At 51.0% G+C, this 21,215-nt stretch overlaps 1 protein-coding gene across 2 annotated transcripts in view; it reads left to right on the top strand.

The window, feature by feature from the left end:
* Nucleotides 1–21,215, top strand: part of LOXL2 (lysyl oxidase like 2) — a 103,132-nt gene that overhangs the window by 48,888 nt on the left and 33,029 nt on the right. For both annotated transcript variants that reach the window (XM_054497368.2, XM_063669354.1), the window contains exons 4-5: nucleotides 12,346–12,557; nucleotides 20,010–20,232. In XM_054497368.2, coding sequence (XP_054353343.2) covers nucleotides 12,346–12,557; nucleotides 20,010–20,232 — 435 coding nt within the window. The remainder of the gene's footprint in view (nucleotides 1–12,345; nucleotides 12,558–20,009; nucleotides 20,233–21,215) is intronic.

Genomic DNA, 21,215 nt, shown 5'->3' with positions numbered 1-21,215 from the left:
CAGAACCCCCGGGTTCCAGTCCCAGTGGAGACTGGAGCTCACAGCTGTATGTCCAGTGACTGACCCTTCTTGGGCCTCTGGACACTGTCCTATAAAACAGAAGTTTGTCTGGATATAAAGAAAATCAGTTTTAGGTCAATCCTCAAAACTTTCTTAAAAGGAGGTAAGTAGGAGCAAATAAGCAAATGTGAAACACTCTTGGCTCCGAACGAACAGATCTCTTTTAAACCTGGCAAACAGAGCCCCAACCAAACCTCCCAGGATTTCAGAGCCTTTTAAATTGAGAGGCTTTGTTTCCTGCCTGTGGCGGGTAGACCAGTTGGAAAAAGCATTAGATAAGGAAAGATGACAAATCCAGATGCCCTACTGAGTAAACCTCTGCTCCCCGGCTGCTCCGCACGTTGCCCAGTCATGTGCTCACAGGAAGCCTCGTGGCTGGGCTGTGTGTTGTTAGATCAGGGAACGTTTTGGTCTTTTCTCTTTTCTTCACCCCACCCCTCCCCATCCCACCGCACCTTCTTCCTTACCCATCCTTTAAAGGCTCTTTTGCAAAAAGCAATTCCATTGCCGGAACTGATTGGAAAATCCCCAGGCTGTGAGATTTAGGTGTTGCCTATCCCCTGAGTGACCTCCAAGCCTCAGTTTCCCATTTGTGAAAGTGGGCAGCCCAGGAGGTCTTGAGGGGCCAACAGAGGGACGATGAGGACAGAACGAGGAGAAAGCCATTTCTTTCCACCCAAGGGGAGAACCTCGTCCCCCATTCTCTGCTCTCTCGCGTTCTTCTGGAAGGACGCTGAGACCTGAAAAAGCCCTTTCTTCTCATCTTAACCACAGAGACTGAGGCTGCTGTGAATTTTTTAAATGCCTTGGGTCCAGGTTTTTATTAGTCACAGTTAGCTGCCAAATGTTTCAGCATTGCCCTCCCAGCGGCAGCTCTGTCTGTCTGGGGGCGGCAGAGGGTGGAGGGCTTCAGCCTAAAAGGGAAAGGTCTCTAGAAGGACTTCTGAAAAGTCTGAACCCCTCCCAGCCAGGAATCTCATCCTTCTCCTGACTCCCACCAGAGAGGTTGCACTGGGTGGTTTGGGGAAAAAAGGGGGCCTATTTTCACCTCTGGGCAGTTTAGAAGGTAGTGGTCCCCCCAGCGCCTAGAGGCCCCATTCCCGGATGGTCACAGGGTAGCTGGATGGCCTCTCTCTGTAGGAGGAAGAGAAATGGTAGCCAGAGGGTAGTTTGTGCCAGACTTTTCAGCAAGGGCAGAAGGACCCATGGTGGAGGCCCACAGCCTCTGAACTCTCAGTTTTGCTGAACTGTCTGGCTGGACAATCAGATGTAGCTCTCCTGGGTTTTGTCTCTCCCCTTTCTTGGGCAAGAGGATGTATAACATCCTGTCCAGGGCTGGGCGCGGTGGCTTACGCCTGTATTCCCAGTACTTTGGGAGGCCAAGGTGGGGGGATCACTTGAGGTCAGGAGTTCAAGACCAGCCTGGCCAACGTGACGAGACCCCCATCTCTACTAAAAATACAAAAAATTAGTTGGGCATGGTAGTGTATGCCTGTAGTCCCAGCTACTCGAGAATCGCTTGAACCCAGGACGTGGAGGTTGCAGCCACTGCACTCCAGCCTGAGCGACAGAGTGAGACTCCATCTCAAAAAGAAAAAAAAAGATCCTGTCTAGCCCTCACATTCTGCGATTCTATTTACTAAGAGCCTATATGTAGCCAGGGCTTCCCAGCTACCAAAAGGGACACACAAAGCAAGTAGTTCTAAGGTGACCTATTTTCCCAACTGAAAATCTGAAATGCAAAAGGGTGTGTATGTGGATAACAGATGGGAACCTGGTTTCTGGCCCGGGTGCTGCAGATACAATGCTTTGAAAAGTATAAATACCATTGTAACTCTGTGAGATGAAATAAACCAATATGTAACATTCTATTTATTTGTTAGATTGTACACATGAATAAGGAGGCTTATAATTTGTTTTAGATGAAATAAATAAATGAACAGGATGTACTCAAACTTTGAAGAATGTGATTGGGTGCTCAATTGCATGGCAGTTTGGAGAAGAGAGAGGTGAATGAGGAAACCTGTGAGACAGTTGCTATCTGGAGGAAGTGGGGGCTTGAGCTGGGCTGGAGAAAGCCTCTCCCTGCCCTGGGTGGGCAGATCCGCTCTGCAGGGAGGTCTGGTGACGTGACTAGGGCGGAGTGGGCAGCGGTCAGCCTGGTTCTGCAATGAGCCTAAGTGGCTTATTTGAGTTACCTCAGCCATGCTGGGTATCAATGCCAAGGAATCCCCCCACCCCATCCCCAGGAGCCCGTTGCTAAGGATCTGTTTATTCATTCACCAATACATTTCGATTCAGCACCAGACCCTACACTAGACATGAGGATAAAGGGAGTGATGGAACGGACCGTCTTGCCCACCCTGAGCTTACCATCCAGCAGTGGAGAAACAGTCTCATGCATCATGACTGTGTCACCACGGTGATGATGGCTGTGAAGAGAACCACCAGATTCACCATGAGGTTGTGTGGTGGGTGGTCGGGCCTGACCAGGACAGGAGGAACTGCTGGGTCACAGGGGCTGGTTGTTGGAGCAGGTGTCCCTCCAGCTTCCTGCCGACAGCAGGGCTTGCCCGTTCTCCAAAAAAGCAGGCTCTGTTACCTACCCAAGTGGCTGCCTGGTTGGAAAATGAAACACAGAGCATTCAGTTTTCCAGCAGTGTTGCAAAGCTTTTGATTTATAGGAGGAAGGCTCCAACAGACTACTGGCTCTTTCCTTTGGTGGTGTCAGCATGATCTCAGCTCTCCAGGCCTCCACTGGCCTCTGTTGCCTAGAGCTGAGGAACAGAAATTGTTGAAATGCCTTTCCTCTGTCACTTTCTTCCATCAAGAAGTCACAGGCTAAAGAATGTTACCAGCAGCTTATTTTTTGTTGAGATGGAGTTTCGCTTTTGTCGCCCAGGCTGGAGTGCAATGGCGTGACCTTGGCTCACTGCAACCTCCGCCTCCTGGGTTCAAGTGATTCTCCTGCCTCAGCCTCCTGAGTAGCTGGGATTACAGGTGCGTGCCACCACGCCCAGCTAATTTTTGTATTTTTAGTAGAGCCCCATGTTGGCCAGGCTGGTCTCAAACTCCTGACCTCAGGTGAACTGCCCACCTAGGCCTCCCAAAGTGTTGAGATTATAGGTGTGCGCCACTGCGCCCAGTCCCCCAGCAGCCTCTTAAACTAAGAGTTTCTGATTGGATCATCAAAAGGGGATAATTATAACATAGCCAGACTCCTGGAGTACAGCATGCCTCATACTGTGTACAGATAATACACACTTAGCCAAGCCATCTAACTGTGTGCCTCATACTGTGTACAGATAATACACACTTAGCCAAGCCATCTAACTGTGTGCTGAGGATCAGACGGCTTTTAATTCAGTTCAGTAACTATTGGTGTCAGATCTCAAGGGAAAAGGAGAGGGTGTTAGGGAGCTCAGGTGACAAAAGGATGCCTGGACAAAGCACAGATGTTCTCCTGTCTATCCATAAGTTACACAAGTCATGCTTAATGTTAGGAAGAGAGATGAGGACTGTGTAACTGTTTATTTTGTATTAAACAAATAATAAAAAGAGTCTTTATTAAAATGTTGGACTTGGGTGCTCAGCATGTCTAGCTAAGCTAAACTCCTGTTGTTGGATTTTGAAAAAATCATTACTGGTTCCTTCCAAACATGTTTGAGGACCCACTCTGTGTCTGGCTATAGTGGGTCCTCAAATATGGTTGGAAGGAACCAGTAATAATTTCTTACTGTGTGGGTAATACAAAAATGAATAAGGCACAGTTTTGCCCTTAGGGGATTCACAGTCCAATTGAGTGGCAAAAGGATGTGGAAAAGTAAACCCTAGTGCAAGATAGTCAGTATAAGCCAAGAACTCAATGAGTCACCAGAATGCCAGTGCTGGAGGAGTAAAGAAGAAATCAAATGTGTGGATGTGCTATTTTCGGGCAGGGGAGGGGGCTTCAGGGAGATGCTGGTGCCGCCTCTCCTCCTCTAGATTAGGGACCTCATGACAGCAAGGACCATGCCTATCTGTCCTTTCAGGGTTGCACACAGCACTTGGGACATGGTAGCACTGGACAAATATTTTTGAATGGATGAATAACATTCTCCCTGAGGATTGGCAGGATTCTGATAGGTAGAAAGAAGGGACAGAGAATGGCAGGGTGTGGGCCTCTAATGTGGAGGCGCCACCAGGAAGATCTGAGCAAGACCCTTGAATGCACTGTGGTCAAAGAGGATGAACGGATGGGAGAAGAAACCAGAGGCGAGGAGACAGCGCGGGCCTAGGTGAGATGACGACATTATCACGCCCTTCTTATGTTCCCATGATTCTCCTTGCACAGCTGACTGGGAATTGGGAGTGGGAATGGCAAGCTGATAGAAGGGCAAAGAAGGTCTGGCTAGGGTAGGGCTTAATGGGCGCATGAGTGAGGAAGAGAGAGGGTCACGAAGGTCTGCAAAGCTAGAGGCAGGAGCATCCCTCAATGACTCGATGAAAAGAGGAAGAGTTGAGGGCATCTTGGATGTGTTTTGTTTCAGGTGCTGAGGAAGGTGTCAAGCTGGCAGCTGGGATATGGGTCTGTATCTGGGAGGCCACTGTTTTTTTGTTTTTTTTTTTTTTTGAGACGGAGTCTTGCTGTGTCGCCCAGGTTGGGGTGCAGTGGCGCAATCTCGGCTCACTGCAAGCTCCGCCTCCCGGGTTCATGCCATTCTCCTGCCTCAGCCTCCCGAGTACCTGGGACTACAGGTGCCCGCCACCACACCCGGCTAATTTTTTGTATTTTTAGTAGAGACAGGGTTTCACCGTGTTAGCAGGGATGGTCTCGATCTCCTGGCCTCGTGATCCACCCGCCTCAGCCTCCCAAAGTGCTAGGATTACAGGCGTGAGCCACTGCGCCCGGCCAAGGCCACTGTTTTGTTTTGTTTTGTTTCTTAGAGAGAAGATCTCGCTCTGTCACCCAGGCTGGAGTACAGTGGCACAATCCTAGTTCACTGCAGCCTCAAACTCCTGGGCTCAAGTGATTCTCCCACCTCAGCCTCCTAGGAGCGAGGACTATGGGCAGGTGCCACCATGCCCAGCTAATTTTTTTTTTTTTGTTACTATACTTTAAGTTCTAGGGTACATGTGCACAATGTGCAGGTCCGTTACATAGGTATACATGTGCCATGCTGGCCCGCTGCACCCATCAACCCATCATTTACATTAGGTATTTCTCCCAGTGCTATCCCTCCCCCCCCGCCACCCCACGACAGGCGCCGGTGTGTGATGTTCCCCTCCCTGTGTCCAAGTGTTCTCATTGTTCAATTCCCACCTATGAGTGAGAACATGTGGTGTTTCGTTTTCTGTCCTTGTGATAGTTTGCTCAGAATGATGGTTTCCATCTTCATCCATGTCCCTGCAAAGGACATGAACTCATCTTTTTTTACGGCTGCACAGTATTCCATGGTGTATATGTGCCACATTTTCTTTTTTTTTTTTTAATTATACTTTAAGTTCTAGGGCATATGTGCCGCATTTTCTTAATCCAGTCTATCATTGTTGGACATTTGGGTTGGTTCCAAGTCTTTGCTATTGTGAATAGTGCTGCAATAAACATACATGTGCATGTGTCTTTATAGTAGCATGATTTATAATCCTTTGGGTATATACCCAGTAATGGGATCGCTGGTGCCCAGCTAATTTTTTAACTTTTTTTTTTTAGAAATGAGGTCTCATTCTGTTGCCTAGGCTGGTCTTGGACTCCTGGCCTCAAGCCATCCTCCTGCCTCAGCTTCTCAATCAAAGCACGAGGATTATAAATGTGAGCCACCACACCCAGCCTGTTTTGTTTATTTCTTATTTGTTTATTATTTATTTATTTATATTTTTTTGAAACGGAATCTCAGTCTTTTGCCCAGGCTGGAGTGCAATGGTGCAATCTTAGCTCACTGTAAACTCTGCCTCCCGAGTTCAAGCGATTCTCCTGCCTCAGCCTCTCGAGTAGCTGGGATTACAGATGCCCGGCTAATTTTTTTTTGTATTTTTAGTAGAGGCAAGGTTTCACCATGTTGATCAGGCTGGTCTCGAACTCCTGACCTCAAATAATCTGCCCACCTCGGCCTCCCAAAGTGCTGGGTTCACAGGCATGAGCCACCGTGCCCCACCTATTTATTTATTTATTTTTGAGATAGAGTCTTGCTCTGTCACCTCAGCTGGAGTGTAGTGGCGCAATCTCGGCTCACTGCAACCCCCACCTCCCAGATTCAAGTGATTCTCCTGCCTCAGCCTCCTGAGTCGCTGGGATTACAGGCATGCACCACCGTACCCGGCTATTGTGTGTGTGTGTGTGTGTGTGTGTGTGTGTGTGTGTTTAGTAGAGATAGGGACTCACCATGTTGGCCAGGCTGGTCTTGAACTCCTGACCTCAAGTGATCTGCTCACCTCGGCCTCCCAAAGTCCTGGGATTAGAGACGTGAGTCACCACACCCGGCCCTGTTTTGTTTTTAAATAGCCACAGTAAGAAAGCTGCAGGCTCTGAGAGGAAGATGCAGGAACTTGCTGGTGGTTGTGGGAGGCTGCATGCGAGGTGAGCAGAGGCTGGCTAGAGTTGACACTCATGCATTCTCGTTGAGATGTTGGCATGATGTTATGTCTTCCCAGCATTGTCCTGCCACCCCTCCTCACCCCCAGGATGACTTCTCAGGTCAGAAAGTCTGAGCTGATATTAAATTATGACTTCTAGAACAGGGGGAAGGAGAACGACCACTGAGCGAAGACCCAGCTTTGCCAACGTGCCTGGTGCTGAGAGTTTAGAGCGACTGTGATGTGGATTCATGTAGGCTGGCTTGCTTGACTTGCTTCTCCTTGTACCTTTCCCTGATGCAACTTCCAGCTAGACTTTCAAAATGGGTGATTTTTCCTCATTGGCGACAGCCCCAGACTATCACATTCTGGAATTTGCAAGTCATGGACAGATGCTGCAAATGTGAAATGTGATTCAGGCATAAACCTGAGAGTCAGAGCTCAGAGCTCCCTTCCTCTCCGGCTGACGTGACAAGTCCCTTGCCTGGCCATGCCTTGGTTTTCCCTTCTAGGAACGGGTGCAAATCACTCCCAGAGCCTCAAGCCCTGCCGGAGGATGTGATGAGCTCTGAGGACCACACATCCCGGAGTTTCTGTGTCTTTCTTGGAGGGAAGCTTTCTGGAGGCCTGGGTGCACTGTTGTCTCTGGCAAGAGGGATAGCATCAGGTTTTAGCTTGAATTTTAATATGTGCAGGGTGCTTGACCAGCTTCTGGCATTTGGGGCTGAATTTTATTTTATTTTATTTCATTTCATGTCATGTCATGTCATGTTATTTTATTTTATTTTATGTTATTTTATGTTATTTTGTTATTTTATTTTATTTTATTTTATTTTATGTTATTTTATTTTATTTTATTTTATGTTATTTTATTTTATTTTATGTTATTTTATTTTTGAGAGAGAGTCTCACTTTGTCACCCAGGCTGGAGTGCAGTAGCGTGGTCTCAGCTCACTGCAACCTCCGCCTCCCAGGTTCACGCCATTCTCCTGCCTCAGCCTCCCGAGTAGCTGGGACTACAGGCACCCGCCACCACGCCTGGCTAATTTTTTGTATTTTTAGTAGAGACAGGGTTTCACCGTGTTAACCAAGATGGTCCCGATCTCCTGACCTCGTGATCTGCCTGCCTCAGCCTCCCAAAGTGCTGGGATTACAGGCATGAGCCACTGCGCCCGGCCGGGGCTGAATTTTAAACTAGCAAGTCTAGAGTGCCTTTCATTTTAAAAAGAAAAAAAAATGTGGGTATATTTTAATATTTCACACTTTCTCTTCACTTTTGGGGCTGAACTCCTGGGGCAAAATATATCCTAACACTTGTGGTTATGGAAGGGATTCCACAGCAGTGAAGTAAAGAGAGAGGTTATGTGTGTGTGTGTGTTTTCTAAGAGGTCTAACTCAGTCTCCGTGAGCTGGTTAGCTAGTGTGAGCACCGAATGTGTGCCCCAGAGGGCTTCCCTGCCTCCTCCCGCTGGCCTGAAGACAAGAATGCCGGGAGCCCAGCTCTCCCCTCACGTACACAATCCAGTCTGACTCACTGCCCCTCAACGTGGGATGCTGGGCTTCCAATGTGCACAGCACCAGCACCCTTCAGCTGGCTGAAGGGGACACCCAGAATTCTGAGCCCCAGGCCCTGCTCTGGGTGTGTCACCCTCAGTACCAGGCAATGTACTGGACACAGGCATGAGATGAGGACTGCTCAGAGACCAGTGGTCATTGTGAGCCTTTAGCACGGGTTTGGAGTCAGAACTCGATTTGCGTACTTGTTTACCTACTTATTGGCTGTGTGAACTTGGATAACTTCCAAAAGCTTGCTAAGATTTATCATGTTTTTACCTCTAAACAGGTGGACCGTGAGCCATCTTGAAAGCTGCCGTGGGGATTGAATAATGGAGTGGATGTAAAGTTTTCTGTATGGAACCTAGCCTGCAATTAATTGGTGTTTGATAAATGATGCCCATAGCTGTCATTATTCAAAGCTGAAGCAGGGCGCTGTGGTTGGGGTGTAAGGAGGAAGCCCAGCAAGGCCCAAGGAGGGCAGAGACTGCATTTTGTTAAATGAATGAATAAGGTGAATTTGAGCCTTAAAGACTGGAAAGGCTTTGGTTCTTTGGAGGGAGAAGAAGAGAAGATGGTCCAGTTTGAAGGAATGAGTACGAAGGGTGTCCTAACTGTTTTCCTAAGGCCTTGCAAGGAATAAGATCCTTTCAGAATTTCCTCCACCACAAGACACACAAACAGATGCACACTTTATATATACAGAGACCCATGTGACATAGACACATACACACAGAGAGAGTACGCAGAGACCCACATGACACACAGGCACACACACACAACCCTGTCATGCATACATCATCATGCACACAGACACACAATCCCAGAGACACACACACAGAGACATATACAGGGGCTCATATGACACATGGACATGCAGACACTCAGAAATACACCATCATGCATATACCCCCGTGCACACACAGAGACATAGAGATACACGCCACACACAGACCATCAAGCACACACCACCATACACACACACAGACACAGAGATACACACCACACACACACAGACCATCAAGCACACACCACCATGCACATACACAGAGATGCATAAACACGTATGCAGTGAGTCGGTGGAAGAATGAGGATAATGACCCCTGGTGCTAGCCCTTTCTCTTCTCCAGGCTGCATTGCCTTCACCGTGGAGCCCCCGGGGCTCTCCCCACCACCTATATTCAGCGGAGGAACCTGTCCCGCATCATCACAGGAATGAGTGCAAGCTCCCTTGGCATTTGGGTTGGTGTGTCCTGGCCTCAGGCCCGTGTAGCTCTTTCCAGCGGGGTCTGCTGAGCTCCTCCAGCTGGGCCTTCTTCCTCCTGTGGCGGCCAGGTGCTGGGGGTCACACCTTCCCTGCAGGGAGCCTGCACTGCTGCCCAACGCAGGGGAAAGGATCTGTGAACTGAAGGTCAGCCCGGGCCGCCTGCCTCGTGAAGTGCAGGCTTGATGCTAGGCAGTAACTTTCCTTCTGGGCATGACAGTTACACACTGGAATTCCAGCCCGGCCTCCCGAGGTGGGAAGAGACAGAAGACGGCCGGCTTGTGGGCTGGGTTTAGACCTCAGGCCCTTTCTTGGCTCACCCCTGTCCATGTGTCTTGGTGGCACGGGTCCTGCGGCCTGAATGAGGGCTGTAAAGGATCCAGGATCCAGGCTGGAAGGCATAATCCTGCCCCTGGCAGCATTCCTTCTGCTGTGGTGGAAAGGAAACGGAGCCAAGTGCCATCACTCCAGGCCCACGTACTTTCCACCGCCTTGCAGGACCTGAGAGCAGGGCCTGGCTGTGGACCCTGAAGCCCATGGCGTGGAGACACGAATCCCTGGGCACCCAAAGAATGGTTCTGTTCAAACTCGTGGTTCATTTGCATCTCGGCTGGACAGGGCCGGGGCAGTTGGGGTGCTGGGTTCCTCCTGCCTTCCAGCCCCGCTTGGACCAGCCCCACCTCCCAGTCCCTGGCCCACTCACAGTGTGTGTGTCTTCCACTGCACTTCAGGGTGGCCCTGGGGAGGGAACTGGAGTCAGCTGGTATTCTCATCTGTAAGGTAGGGATGGCAATAGTGATCAACCACCTCATTACAGTGTGCGAGGGTTAAGTAGGAGAATGCAAGGAAGACACTTCACATAGGGCTGAGCACCTGGTGCATGCTTTGCGGTAGCTGTTGCTATTATATGCTGCAATTCATGGTGTTTGCGGATCCATGTGAAGCTGGGGACAGTGAGGGGGCTGGAGGCATAGGTGGAATCAGTCCTGAATGGCTGAGAGCATCTTGCTCAATATTAGGGTATTACACAGACAAAGAGAAGCTAGTCAAGGGACAAGGTTAGATCTGTGTTTTAGAAAGAGCCGGCTGCAGTGCCTCATACCTGTAATTCCAGCACTTTGGGAGGCCGAGGTGGGAGGATGCCTTGAGGCCAGGAGTTCGAAACGAGCTCAGGCAACATAGTGAGACCTCATCTCTGAATATATTTTAAAATTAGCTGGGCGTGGTGGTGCACACCTGTACTCCCAGCTACTTGGGAGACTGAAACAGGACGATCGCTTGAGCCCAGGATATGGAGACTGCAGTGAGCCCTGATCACACCACTGCACTCCAGCCTGGGCAACAGAGTGAGACCCTGCCTCAAAAAAGAATAAGGATTAATTAATTAAAGGAAAAAAAAGGCCGGGCACGGTGGCTCATGCCTGTAATCCCAGCCCTTTGGGAGGCCGAGGCGGGCTGATCACGAGGTCAGGAAATCAAGACCATCCTGGCCAACATGGTGAAACCCCATCTCTACTAAAAATACAAACAATTGGCTGGGCGTGGCAGCGTGCGCCTGTAGTCCCAGCTACTCGGGAGGCTGAGACAGGAGAATGGCATGGACCCGGGAGGTGGAGCTTGGAGCTTGTAGTAAGCTGAGATCATGCCACTGCACTCCAGCCTGGGCAACAGAGCGAGACTCCGTCTCAAAAAAAAAAAAAAAAATAGAAAAAGAAAAAAGAGGCTCTTTGGTGGCTGGCCCTGTGGCAGACAGACGGAGGCAGGGACTCAGTCAGGGACTGTTGCAAGAGCTGGTGATGGCTGGCCATGAGTGATTCAGGAGGGAGCTTCTGTGAAGTTTGGAGCCTGTTATGGCATGTCTTAGAAAGGCATTAAAAAGTGCCACTGTAACTCCAGGGAACCTCTTCTCCTGTCATCTAGCTTGGCCTCTTGAGGCCCCCTCTCCTGCCAGATCCCCGGGACTCAGGTCTAGGTGGTACAGGGACATTCCAGCTCCACGTCGAGGAAGGAGGAGCGCCCACATGGCAGGGAGGCAGGCGCCTTCCTCCCGCCCATGCCCCTCCAGCCCTCCTCCACTTCCTCCCAAAGGACCCTGCCAATGAATCTTTCCAACCCTGACCCCAGCCCCTGTCCTTTACTCCACAGATAGATGGGTGGGGTGGGTGTGGGAAGGGAACTCTCCGAGGGGCTTAAAGTGTTTGCAGTCTCTCCTTTCCTTGCTGCAGCCAGATATTTGTACCCAACCCTACCTCCCTGATCCCTGCCAGGCAGGTGTGGGTCTCTGCACACAGCACGCTCAATACCAGGAATCTCTGCTTCCTTTCTCTCTAAGCCCTGCTCCTTCTCTCAGGCCTCTCTAAGGATTTTTGAACAGAGGAATGCCCACCCCTGGGGTATGAGGTAGTCTGCAGGGTGGCACCACCCGCTTCAGGACATCTGGGGGTCCTCTGTCTGAAACTCAAATTTTACTGAAAGATGAATCAGGGAGACACACACAGACACACTCACAGGCACATACACATGTACTTTGGGGTGAAATGCAAAATCCACATTGAAAGAACACTTTCTCTCCCGTGCATTTACTTCGAGGCCTGTGTAGGAGGAGGCTGCTGCCTTTTGCTCTCTAAGATCTTAGGTTCTGATGTAGGAGAAGCCCATGGGGTCTCTGAGTCTTTTCTGACTGTTCTGGGTTGCCCCACTCCGTGTTGGGTCCTTTCAGCCTCACTATCTCCCATGCATAGCGCTTTCTAACTGCAGCTTGGGCCGTGTGCCCCTCCGGGGTGCCCAGAGCTCACTGCAGGGCCCGAGGGCACAGGCAGGCCCAGCCCGTAGTCACTAAAGAAGTACTGGTTGCCTGGTGTCTCTGCAGCCAGGCCAGAAGGGTAACCCTCTCCTTCCACGCCCTTTCTTCCCAGAACCTGAATATCCAGGTGGAGGACATTCGGATTCGAGCCATCCTCTCAACCTACCGCAAGCGCACCCCAGTGACGGAGGGCTACGTGGAGGTGAAGGAGGGCAAGACCTGGAAGCAGATCTGTGACAAGCACTGGACGGCCAAGAATTCCCGCGTGGTCTGCGGCATGTTCGGCTTCCCTGGGGAGAGGACATACAATGCCAAAGTGTACAAGTAAGAGGAATGCACCAAAGGGGGTGGCTTTGAGGGTATCCGCCCTGCCTAAAAGAGTTAAAAGTGTCCGCCCTGGCGGTGGCCTTTCCTTGGCCAGGCACGGCCAGGCAAGCTGGTGTCCCTGCAGGCAGCCTGCACAGAGCCCCTGGGCCAGGCCAGGCGCCAAGTTCAAGGGCGCCCTGTGGCATCCTTACCGTTGAGGAATTCACACGTCTATAGGAGATAGACCCTAATCCCTAGAGTAGCCTGAGGGAAGGCGTATTGCAGAAGTGAGATGCAAGGTGCCCCCAGCCCAGAGAACCCCAACTCAGGGTGCTGCCGGCCAGCTCAGGGACTGCATGAGCTAGGCTAGGGCAATACCCTGGCCAGGCTGGGCAGAGACAACACCAACTGAAGAAAAAATGTTTACTTGCTCTTGGCAAATGATTCTTCTGAGAAATCTGGAAGTTGCAGCAGGTAATTGAGAAACTGGTCCATGCAGTTCACTTCATCCAATCCCAGTTAAATCTGACAATGCTGTGATGATCTCTAAGGTTAATATTTCCCAGTAGGGGAAAGAAGTAGACAGGGACAGAACCTGGAGTCGTTTTGACTTAAGGAGTGTCTAGTGGAAGGATTCCAGCACCCCAACAAGCTGACGGCTGGTGTATACTTGGGGTATACTTGGTTGGTCATGGGGTGTTCCTCCCTCCTCTTAATAATGATAGGAATACTGGCTTGGCTTTACCAAAGACTTATAATGTGCCAGGCACTATTTTCGTCATTTAATCCTCACAACACCACTGGGAAACAGGAGTCTGTTTTAGAGTTGAGTAAACTGGAGAAAGGTGATAGAACCCGGAAGGGGCAGATCCAGGCCTCACGCACACCCTGGCCTCTGGAGGTCCCCCGTGTCCAGCTTTAGGGTCCACACTCTTAGAGAGTGCAGACTCGCAGCACTGTCTCTTTCCTTCCAAATCAGAGAAAGAAAAGACGTGGCTTCCATGTCAGGAGACCTGGCTTGAAGCCTCAGCTCTACCCACCAGCTCCCTGGGGTGCCGGGCAGACCACATATTCCTCCCCGACCCTGGCCCAGCCCTGCCTGGACGGGGTGGGCCATAGTTTTGTCCCAGCCTGCAGCCCCTCACATGGGTGGATGAGTGCAGCTGCAGAGCTGCCCATTTGGGTGAGCACACAACACCCCAGGCTGGCCACAATGGTGATTCCAGTCCCCAGACATGACCCAGACCTTCCTGTTGGCACCAGGAATACTTTGGAGAACTGGTTCTCCAGGTTCTCCAGGAATACTTTGGAGAACTGGTTCTCCTGGTTCTCCAGGAATACTTTGGAGAACCTCTGAATACTTTGGAGAACTCCTTCCTTGGTGGCACCTTCTCAGCTTTTCTTACCAGTTGGAGCCAAGAAAAGCAAACCCCCTCCCTGGCAGGCTTCCTACCTGGCTGGCCCTACCAGTGCCCCCAGCCTGGCTGCTGTTCTGAGCTGGACAGCACGCGCCTTGTTCAGATGGCGTTTGGAAGCCATCTCCCAACCGTGGCCAGTCCAGAGTCCTTCTCGGCTTTTGAGGAGTTGATCTCAGGCCAGTTTCAGCAGCTGGGCCCTGGGTAATCCTATCACGTGCTGGATTGGAACCCCATCCTGCCCCTCCCACCCTCGCGTTTGTGGCTTTGCCCTTTCAAGGACGGGGAGGACAAGGCTTCCAAGGCTGAGAGCGATCCAAGGAGGGGGTGGTGGGTGGTGCTCTCTGCAGGATGGGAGATGAAGAACAGAAGCTGCTGGAAACCAGCCCCTCCTGCAACCTTCTAGCTGGAGAGGTGGGGCGGCCTTGCTAGTGGGGGAGCGGGAGGGGAAGCACGACCTTCTCGGCTTGTCCCTGTCATTTTGTGTTCGTCTCTGGGACTCAGTTGACAGTTAGGCCTACGTGTGCCCCAAAGAGAAAGGTGCTGGGAAGACTTTCTGTGCCTCGGTGGGTTGTCGGGGCTGAGCTGCCAGCAAAGGGCTAGGACTCCTAGGGAATGGTAAGGCTCAGAGACCGTTGGCCTAAGCCCTGGGTCTGCCTGGAAGAGAACATGGAAGAGGCCTGAAGGGCAGTGGACTCAGGGTGTCACAGCCCACACCCGGCAGAGCCTGTAGGACAGCCCAGGTCTGCTTCAGGGAGAGCACCACCCAGCAGTCACCACCTGCTGGCCCCGCTGCAGCTCCTCTTCTCCCGGGGGTAAGGCCAGCTCAGAAGCACTGGCTAGTCTGAGGGTTGTGGCAGGACTGGCCTGGGACTAGGGATATCCATGGGCCCTGCTCAGAGGCTGAGGACTGCAGAGGTCTGGAAGGCAGACTGAGGACCACCACCCTGCCTGGCCCTTGAAGCAGTGGCTTCCAGTTGCGTCTTTCCCATGTCCCTTTCCCTCTTCCTACAGCCTGTGGCTGCTGTTGCTGGCAGCACACCTCTGAGGCCCAAGAAGGGACCCCTTCCCTCCCGCCATGCAGCACTGCCCACTCTATGCAGGAAATTATTTTCAAAGTAATTCTCAGTCTGGGGTGGAGTTAGTAATCTCCATGTATCTACCAAGGCCCCTGAAGGACCTCATAGCCTCAGAAACTCACTTGCTTAACCCCTGAGGGTCCCCCACCTTCGGCCCCCCGCCCCACTGCTGCCTTACTGGACTGGCTCCCTCTGTGAACCTGCTGGGCTGGTGGCCACTTGGAAGCCTTAGAGCTGCCCCCTGGCCGCCAACTGCAGCTCTTCCTCAGCACCTCTGCTTCCCCCAGTGATACGGGTTGGCTGTGTCCCCACCTGTATCTCATCTTGAATTGTAGCTCCCATAACCCCACATGCCATGGGAGGGACCCAGTGGGAGGTAACTGAATCATAGGGGTAGGTTTTTCCCATGCTGTTCTCATGATAGTGAATAAGTCTCATGAGACTTGATGGCTTTATAAAGGCCAGTTCCCCGCACACGCTCTCTAGCCTGCTGTCATGTAAGACGTGCCTTTGTTCCTCCTTCACCTTCCGCCATGATTGTGAGGCTTCCCCGGTCATGTGAAACTTGAGTTTATTGAACCTCTTTCCTTTATAAATTACCCAGGCTCGGGTATGTCTTTATTAGCAGCGTGAAAATGGACTAATACCCTCCAGTTACCTGCACACACCCCAGAGGTCTCTGCAGCCACAGGCTTGCCAAAAGTAGTCAGTGGCTTCTCACCAAGGCCTCCTCTCTGATTGGTGTGGCCGTGGCACTGACTTCCACACAGGGCTGGGGTGCAATGCCATGTACCTTGAAGCTAATGAAGCTTAAACTTCAGGCCCCCATTCCTGGTGCTGGGAGGGAGCATTTTGTAGTCATAATTTTGTTCTCCCGAAAGTAGGATCCCAATATTGACATCATTTAATTGAAATGAGCTCTCTAAGCAGAGATTCTGCATTTAATGTTACAGCTCAGGAAGTTAAAAAGGCCTCCAGCCGTTTGCCTGGTTGGTTGGCTGAAATGTGGACCAAAGTGTGGCCCACAGTGAGTGAGTAGAAATGCTGACCCTGCCTCTGTTGTGTGTAGAGGACAGAATTCAAAAGCTTAGGGAGGCTGGATGATAGAGTGGATCTTACCTTTAAGACCTCCTCACCCACACTGGGAAGCTCCTGAAGACACGCCTTTCACCTTGATGGTGAGAAATAAATATATGAAAGGAGCTCCAGCCTCCTTGAGGAGCTGTGATCACTCTTCTCTGAAGGCCAGACCTCACAGCAGGAACAGCAGCCACTGAACCAGTAACGAATGTGACGGGAGTAATTGGCTCCAGGGTGGCAGGGGCCCCGTGGCTGTAGTACTACCAAAGGCAAGGTGGACGTGCTGACCCTATTGGACAGTGGAGTCAAAGCAGCAATGAGTCTGACTGCTGCAGACCTGTGGTGTTGGCTGGTTGATCATGATGTTCCTCGAAGTGAAATAGACAGGAAGCCTACTAAGTTCGTACTTAATCTGTATAAGCAGAAAACTTCTAGGTCAAGCAAACAAAAGTCTATCCCAAATCATAAAAGCAGAGTAGAGTCATGACCCCCTCAATCCATTCCTGTACGTGAGCCAGTTTTATCAGACTGGAAGCTCTTGAATGAGGGAAAGGCTGGGTACTCTCAAGGAAGCACCCTCGTAGCCTGCCAGAAATCTATACTGTATGCTTTCTCCCAGTTCTCCAAAGATACCTTTCACCAGGATGAGCATGCATTGGAGAAAAGGAAATAATCAGATCTTTTGGACTACTGGCCACTGGTTCTGAGCTGACACTAATTCTAGGAGACCCAGAACATCAAAGTGGGGGCTTATGGGTTTTTAGCTTACGTCCATCTCAAACCCATCCTGTGCTATTTCCCCACTTCCGGAAAGCATCATGGAAATAGATGTACTCAGCAGCTGGCAGAATCCCACTGCATCTGCCTTCACTCTTGGCAAGGGGAGCGCCGGTGGGTAGGACTCTTGGTTGAATCAGTCCAGCTCCGTGTTCTTCCTGCAGACCAGCTATTGGCCTAGCTGCCTCTTTCACAGGCAGGCTTCCCACTCCACTCCACCCAAGGCTGCCTCACTCACTCCAGTCACTCCTCCAGTCTCCAGGCCTGGAGCCGGGTGGGCTGTCTACCACCCTCCGAGGGCCTCCGTCTGCAGCTCAGAGGCCTGTCCCCAGTGAAACACTGGGATGGAGGAGGGGAGGGGAGGGGAGGGGCTCCTCTGGGAGGCCTGAACGTGCTAGAGGGTCTGCAGCACATTCCTGGGGGCTGATGTCAGAGGGATCCGGGCTGCTGGGGACAGTTCTTTGCTGTGGGCTCTGCACTCTCCATTTAGAACGCAGGACATCTGTTCCTGGAGAGGGTGGCGCTCACTGACGGCTGGAAGCAGAGGAGTTTTCCTGAGCCAAGGCAGGCGGTGAGGTCCGACCAATCCTCAAGCAGCTGGTGTTCCCCCGAGTATCTTCTCCCGCCCCTTGTGTGGGCATCATGGAACATGCTGTAGGCTTCCAAGTGCAGGGGCCTTGCAGGAAGTGTGTCTGGAGGACAGTGGTTCCTGGAATTATTAATAGCCCTCCTGAGCAGTTCTCTGCTCTGGGCTGCCGCTGTGGTGAGCACGCACCCTGAATTTGCCAGGATAGTCCTCAGCAAGATTCCGTGTCATTGAGTTCACAAGCACACTAGAATTGTAACAGGTCTCAGATTTGGGTTAAGGAGAGATGATAACTGTGTCTGTAGGATTTGCCCTTCCTCTGTCTTCACACCCCATTCACTCTGAGACAAAGGAGGTTCTTCCAGGGCTGCTGGACCAGCAGGGATGGGACCTCACCTCTGCCCTGTCTCAGGGTCAGCCTGCCCAGTGAGTCCCCTCCTCTGGCTCCTTCTGGCATCTCACTGGGTCCTGCCGTGCAGGGACAAGCACATGGGCCCTGAAAAGCTGGGTCAGCATGAGCAGGTAGCAGGGCCTTCCTGGACCTCCTTTGTTTCAAATCCCACCATCATTCAGGGCCCAATTTAAAGCCTTCTCTTCCGTAAAGTCTCTCATCACTCCAACCATGGAATGCCTCCCTCCTCTCACTCTTCTTTTTTTTCTTTAACAAATACAGTTTTATTTATTTACTTATTTATTTCACAAACTCTTATGTAGCTTTTCCTATGTCTGGGCACTGTTTTAAGTGACAAGTATTCACTCATTTAAACTGTCACAACAGGCCAGGCACTGACGCATGCCTATAATCCCAGCACTTTGGGAGGCAGAGGTGGAAAGATCACCAGAGGTCAGGAGTTCGAGACCACCCTGGTCCCAGGAGACCTCAACCTCTCCAGAGTTCTAGCCTCTTCTTAAAGGGCCAGAGTCATGGGAACCCAGATGGGGTGAGGGTGTCTCCTGTGAAGGTCTCCTTACAATGATATGACTTGGCAGAAATTTGGACACTACCTCCAAATGCAGATTTATGGTCCAGCGTGGTGGCTCATGCCTGTAATCCCAACACTTTGGGAGGCCGAGCGAGGCAGATTACCTGAGGTCAGGAGTTCGAGAGCAGCCTGGCAACATGGTGAAACCCTGTCTCTACTAAAAATACAAAATTAGCCGGCTGTGGTGGCAGGTACCTGTAATCCCAGCTACACAGGAGGCTGAAGCAGGAGAATTCCTTGAACCTGGGAGGTGGAGGTTGCAGTGAGCCGAGATCGCGTCAAAGCACTCCAGCCTGGGCAACAGAGTGAGACTCTATCTCAAAAAAAAAAAAACAAAACAACAAATAAATAAATAAATAAACTGTCACAACAATCTAGTGAAGCAGATACTATTACTACTTCTGATTTTGGACATGAGAAACTGAGGTACGGTATCCTTTTTGGTAGCCAATCTATTACTTGTCAGTTGGTTACTGTTTCAGAAAAAAAAAAAAACTGAATTACCTGCATCTATATTCTGCCTTTAAAAAAAACATACAAAGGAACACTTTGCACATGCTAACAATACAGGCTAAGGGCTTCCCTAAGATATGGTACAGAGACAACCTCAACCTCACTGATCTTCCTGGGTGCAGGAAGCAGTAGTTTCATTACCATTATAATTTCTACTACTAGGCAGATTGTACTTTGATTCAGCAGATGGAGTAATTTAAGACTGTTTTCATTGTTTCTCATTGGAAATACAAATTTAATCTTGTATATCATTGGGAGAGTTTAGCAATCAGTTTGTACTGCTCACTGACAAAGAAAAATAAAGCTAAAGAATGACAATAGGCTGGGCACAGTGGCCCATGCCTATAATCCCAGCACTTTGGGAGGCCGAGGCAGGCAGATCACTTGAGATCAGGAGTTTGAGACCATCCTGGCCAACATGGCGAAACCCCGTCTCTACTAAAAATACAAAAATTAGCTGGGCGTGGTGGCGGGTACCTGTAGTCCCAGCTACTCCGGAGGCTGAGGCTGCAGAATTGCTTGAATCTGGGAGGCAGAGGTTGCAGTGATTGCACCACTGCACTTCTGCCTGGGGGAATAGAGTGAGACTCTGTCTCAGAAAAAAAAAAGAATGACAACAAATTATGTTGGAATTATCTGAAGAGTTAGGGTAAACAAATGGTTTACCTTAGACTGTGAGGGGTTTTCTAGGACCAGGGATCTCACCTGTTTTAAATACCTTTGTGCATTCTGTGTTCCTGGGCTTTATTATTATTATTTCACCACATTGAGTGAGTCCTTTCTTTCCTAGAATGGAAGCTGCCTGAGGGCAGGAGGCCTTGTCCACCCTCTGGGTCCTGTCCCCCAGTGCCTAGTGTGGTGCAGGCATTAGCAGGTGCTCAGTGAATGCTGGCGGAATGGACTGAGCTGGGACCCTCTGTGAAGCAGGGCTGAGCTCCAGGAGCAGGGCCCAGTCTCTCATGTTCTGCCTCGTTGCAGAAGGAATCGGGGTAGGCGTCATGCTGCCCTGGTCACCTGTCCCCTCCCATCGTCTGCAGAATGTTTGCCTCACGGAGGAAGCAGCGCTACTGGCCATTCTCCATGGACTGCACCGGCACAGAGGCCCACATCTCCAGCTGCAAGCTGGGCCCCCAGGTGTCACTGGACCCCATGAAGAATGTCACGTGTGAGAATGGGCTGCCGGCTGTGGTGAGTTGTGTGCCTGGGCAGGTCTTCAGCCCTGACGGACCCTCGAGATTCCGGAAAGCCTACAAGCCAGAGGTGAGGATGGGGCACGAGGTGTGGCCACTTGGCACCTGGAGGGGATGGGAGGGTGTTGAGGGAGTAGGCAGGATCCCCCAGCAGGGTGAGGAAGGGTGGCCCCAGCTGAGATCGCCATTGTGGCTGCTTTACTCTGAGACCTGAGCGCCCTCTGCAGAGAAGGACCACCTGGGGGAGAAGAATACCCCAGCATCAGTTGTCACAGGCTGTTGGTGTGCTGTCTGCTGTGTAAGACAGGAGCAGACGATGAAGGGGTGTGCGACAGGGACCTTGTGCCCCTGCACAGTTCCCAAAGGAGAGCTGGAAATGTGACCCAGCTCTGAGAAGCACAGGCAGTCAGCGACACATTTGCAAGCATGTTTGGTTTATTTTGCAACAGAAAGGATAACAATTTTAAAAAGCTTCCACCAAGGTAGAAAACCTGCCATTATCCTAAATCATCTATACATTAGTCACATTATACTTATGTGAAACAGCACCTGTGTGTGTGGGGGAGGTGTGTATGTGTGTGGGGGTGTATGTGTGGGGGTGTGTGTATGAGTCTGTGCGTACGAGTGTATGTGTGGGGGTGTGTGTGTATGAGTGTGTGTATATGAGTGCGTGGGGGGTGTATGTGTGTGTGTATGAGTGTGTGGGGGGTGTATGAGTGTGTGGGGGTGTGTATGAGTGGAGGTGTGTATGACTGTGTGGGGATGTGTTGGGTGTGTGTGGGGGGGTGTCTATGAGTGTGTGGGGGTGTGGGGATGTGTGGGTGTGGGTGTGTGTGGGGATGTATGTGTGGGGGGGTGTATGAGTATGTGTGGGGGTGTGTGTAGGGATGTGTATGTGTGTGTATGAGTGTGTGTGGGGTATGAGTATGTGGGGGGTGTCTGTGGGTGTGTGTAGGAATGTGGGGGGGGTGTGTTTGTGGGTGTGGGGGGTGTGGGTGTGGAGGGTGTGTATGAGTGTGTATGTGGGGTGTGTGGGGTGTGTGTTTGGGTGTG

This window comes from Pongo pygmaeus, chromosome 7 (assembly GCF_028885625.2).
Source record: "Pongo pygmaeus isolate AG05252 chromosome 7, NHGRI_mPonPyg2-v2.0_pri, whole genome shotgun sequence".
Taxonomy (NCBI): Eukaryota; Metazoa; Chordata; class Mammalia; order Primates; family Hominidae; genus Pongo; species Pongo pygmaeus.
Note: the sequence above shows the minus strand (reverse complement) of the source record. Positions and strands in the feature narration are given on the sequence as shown.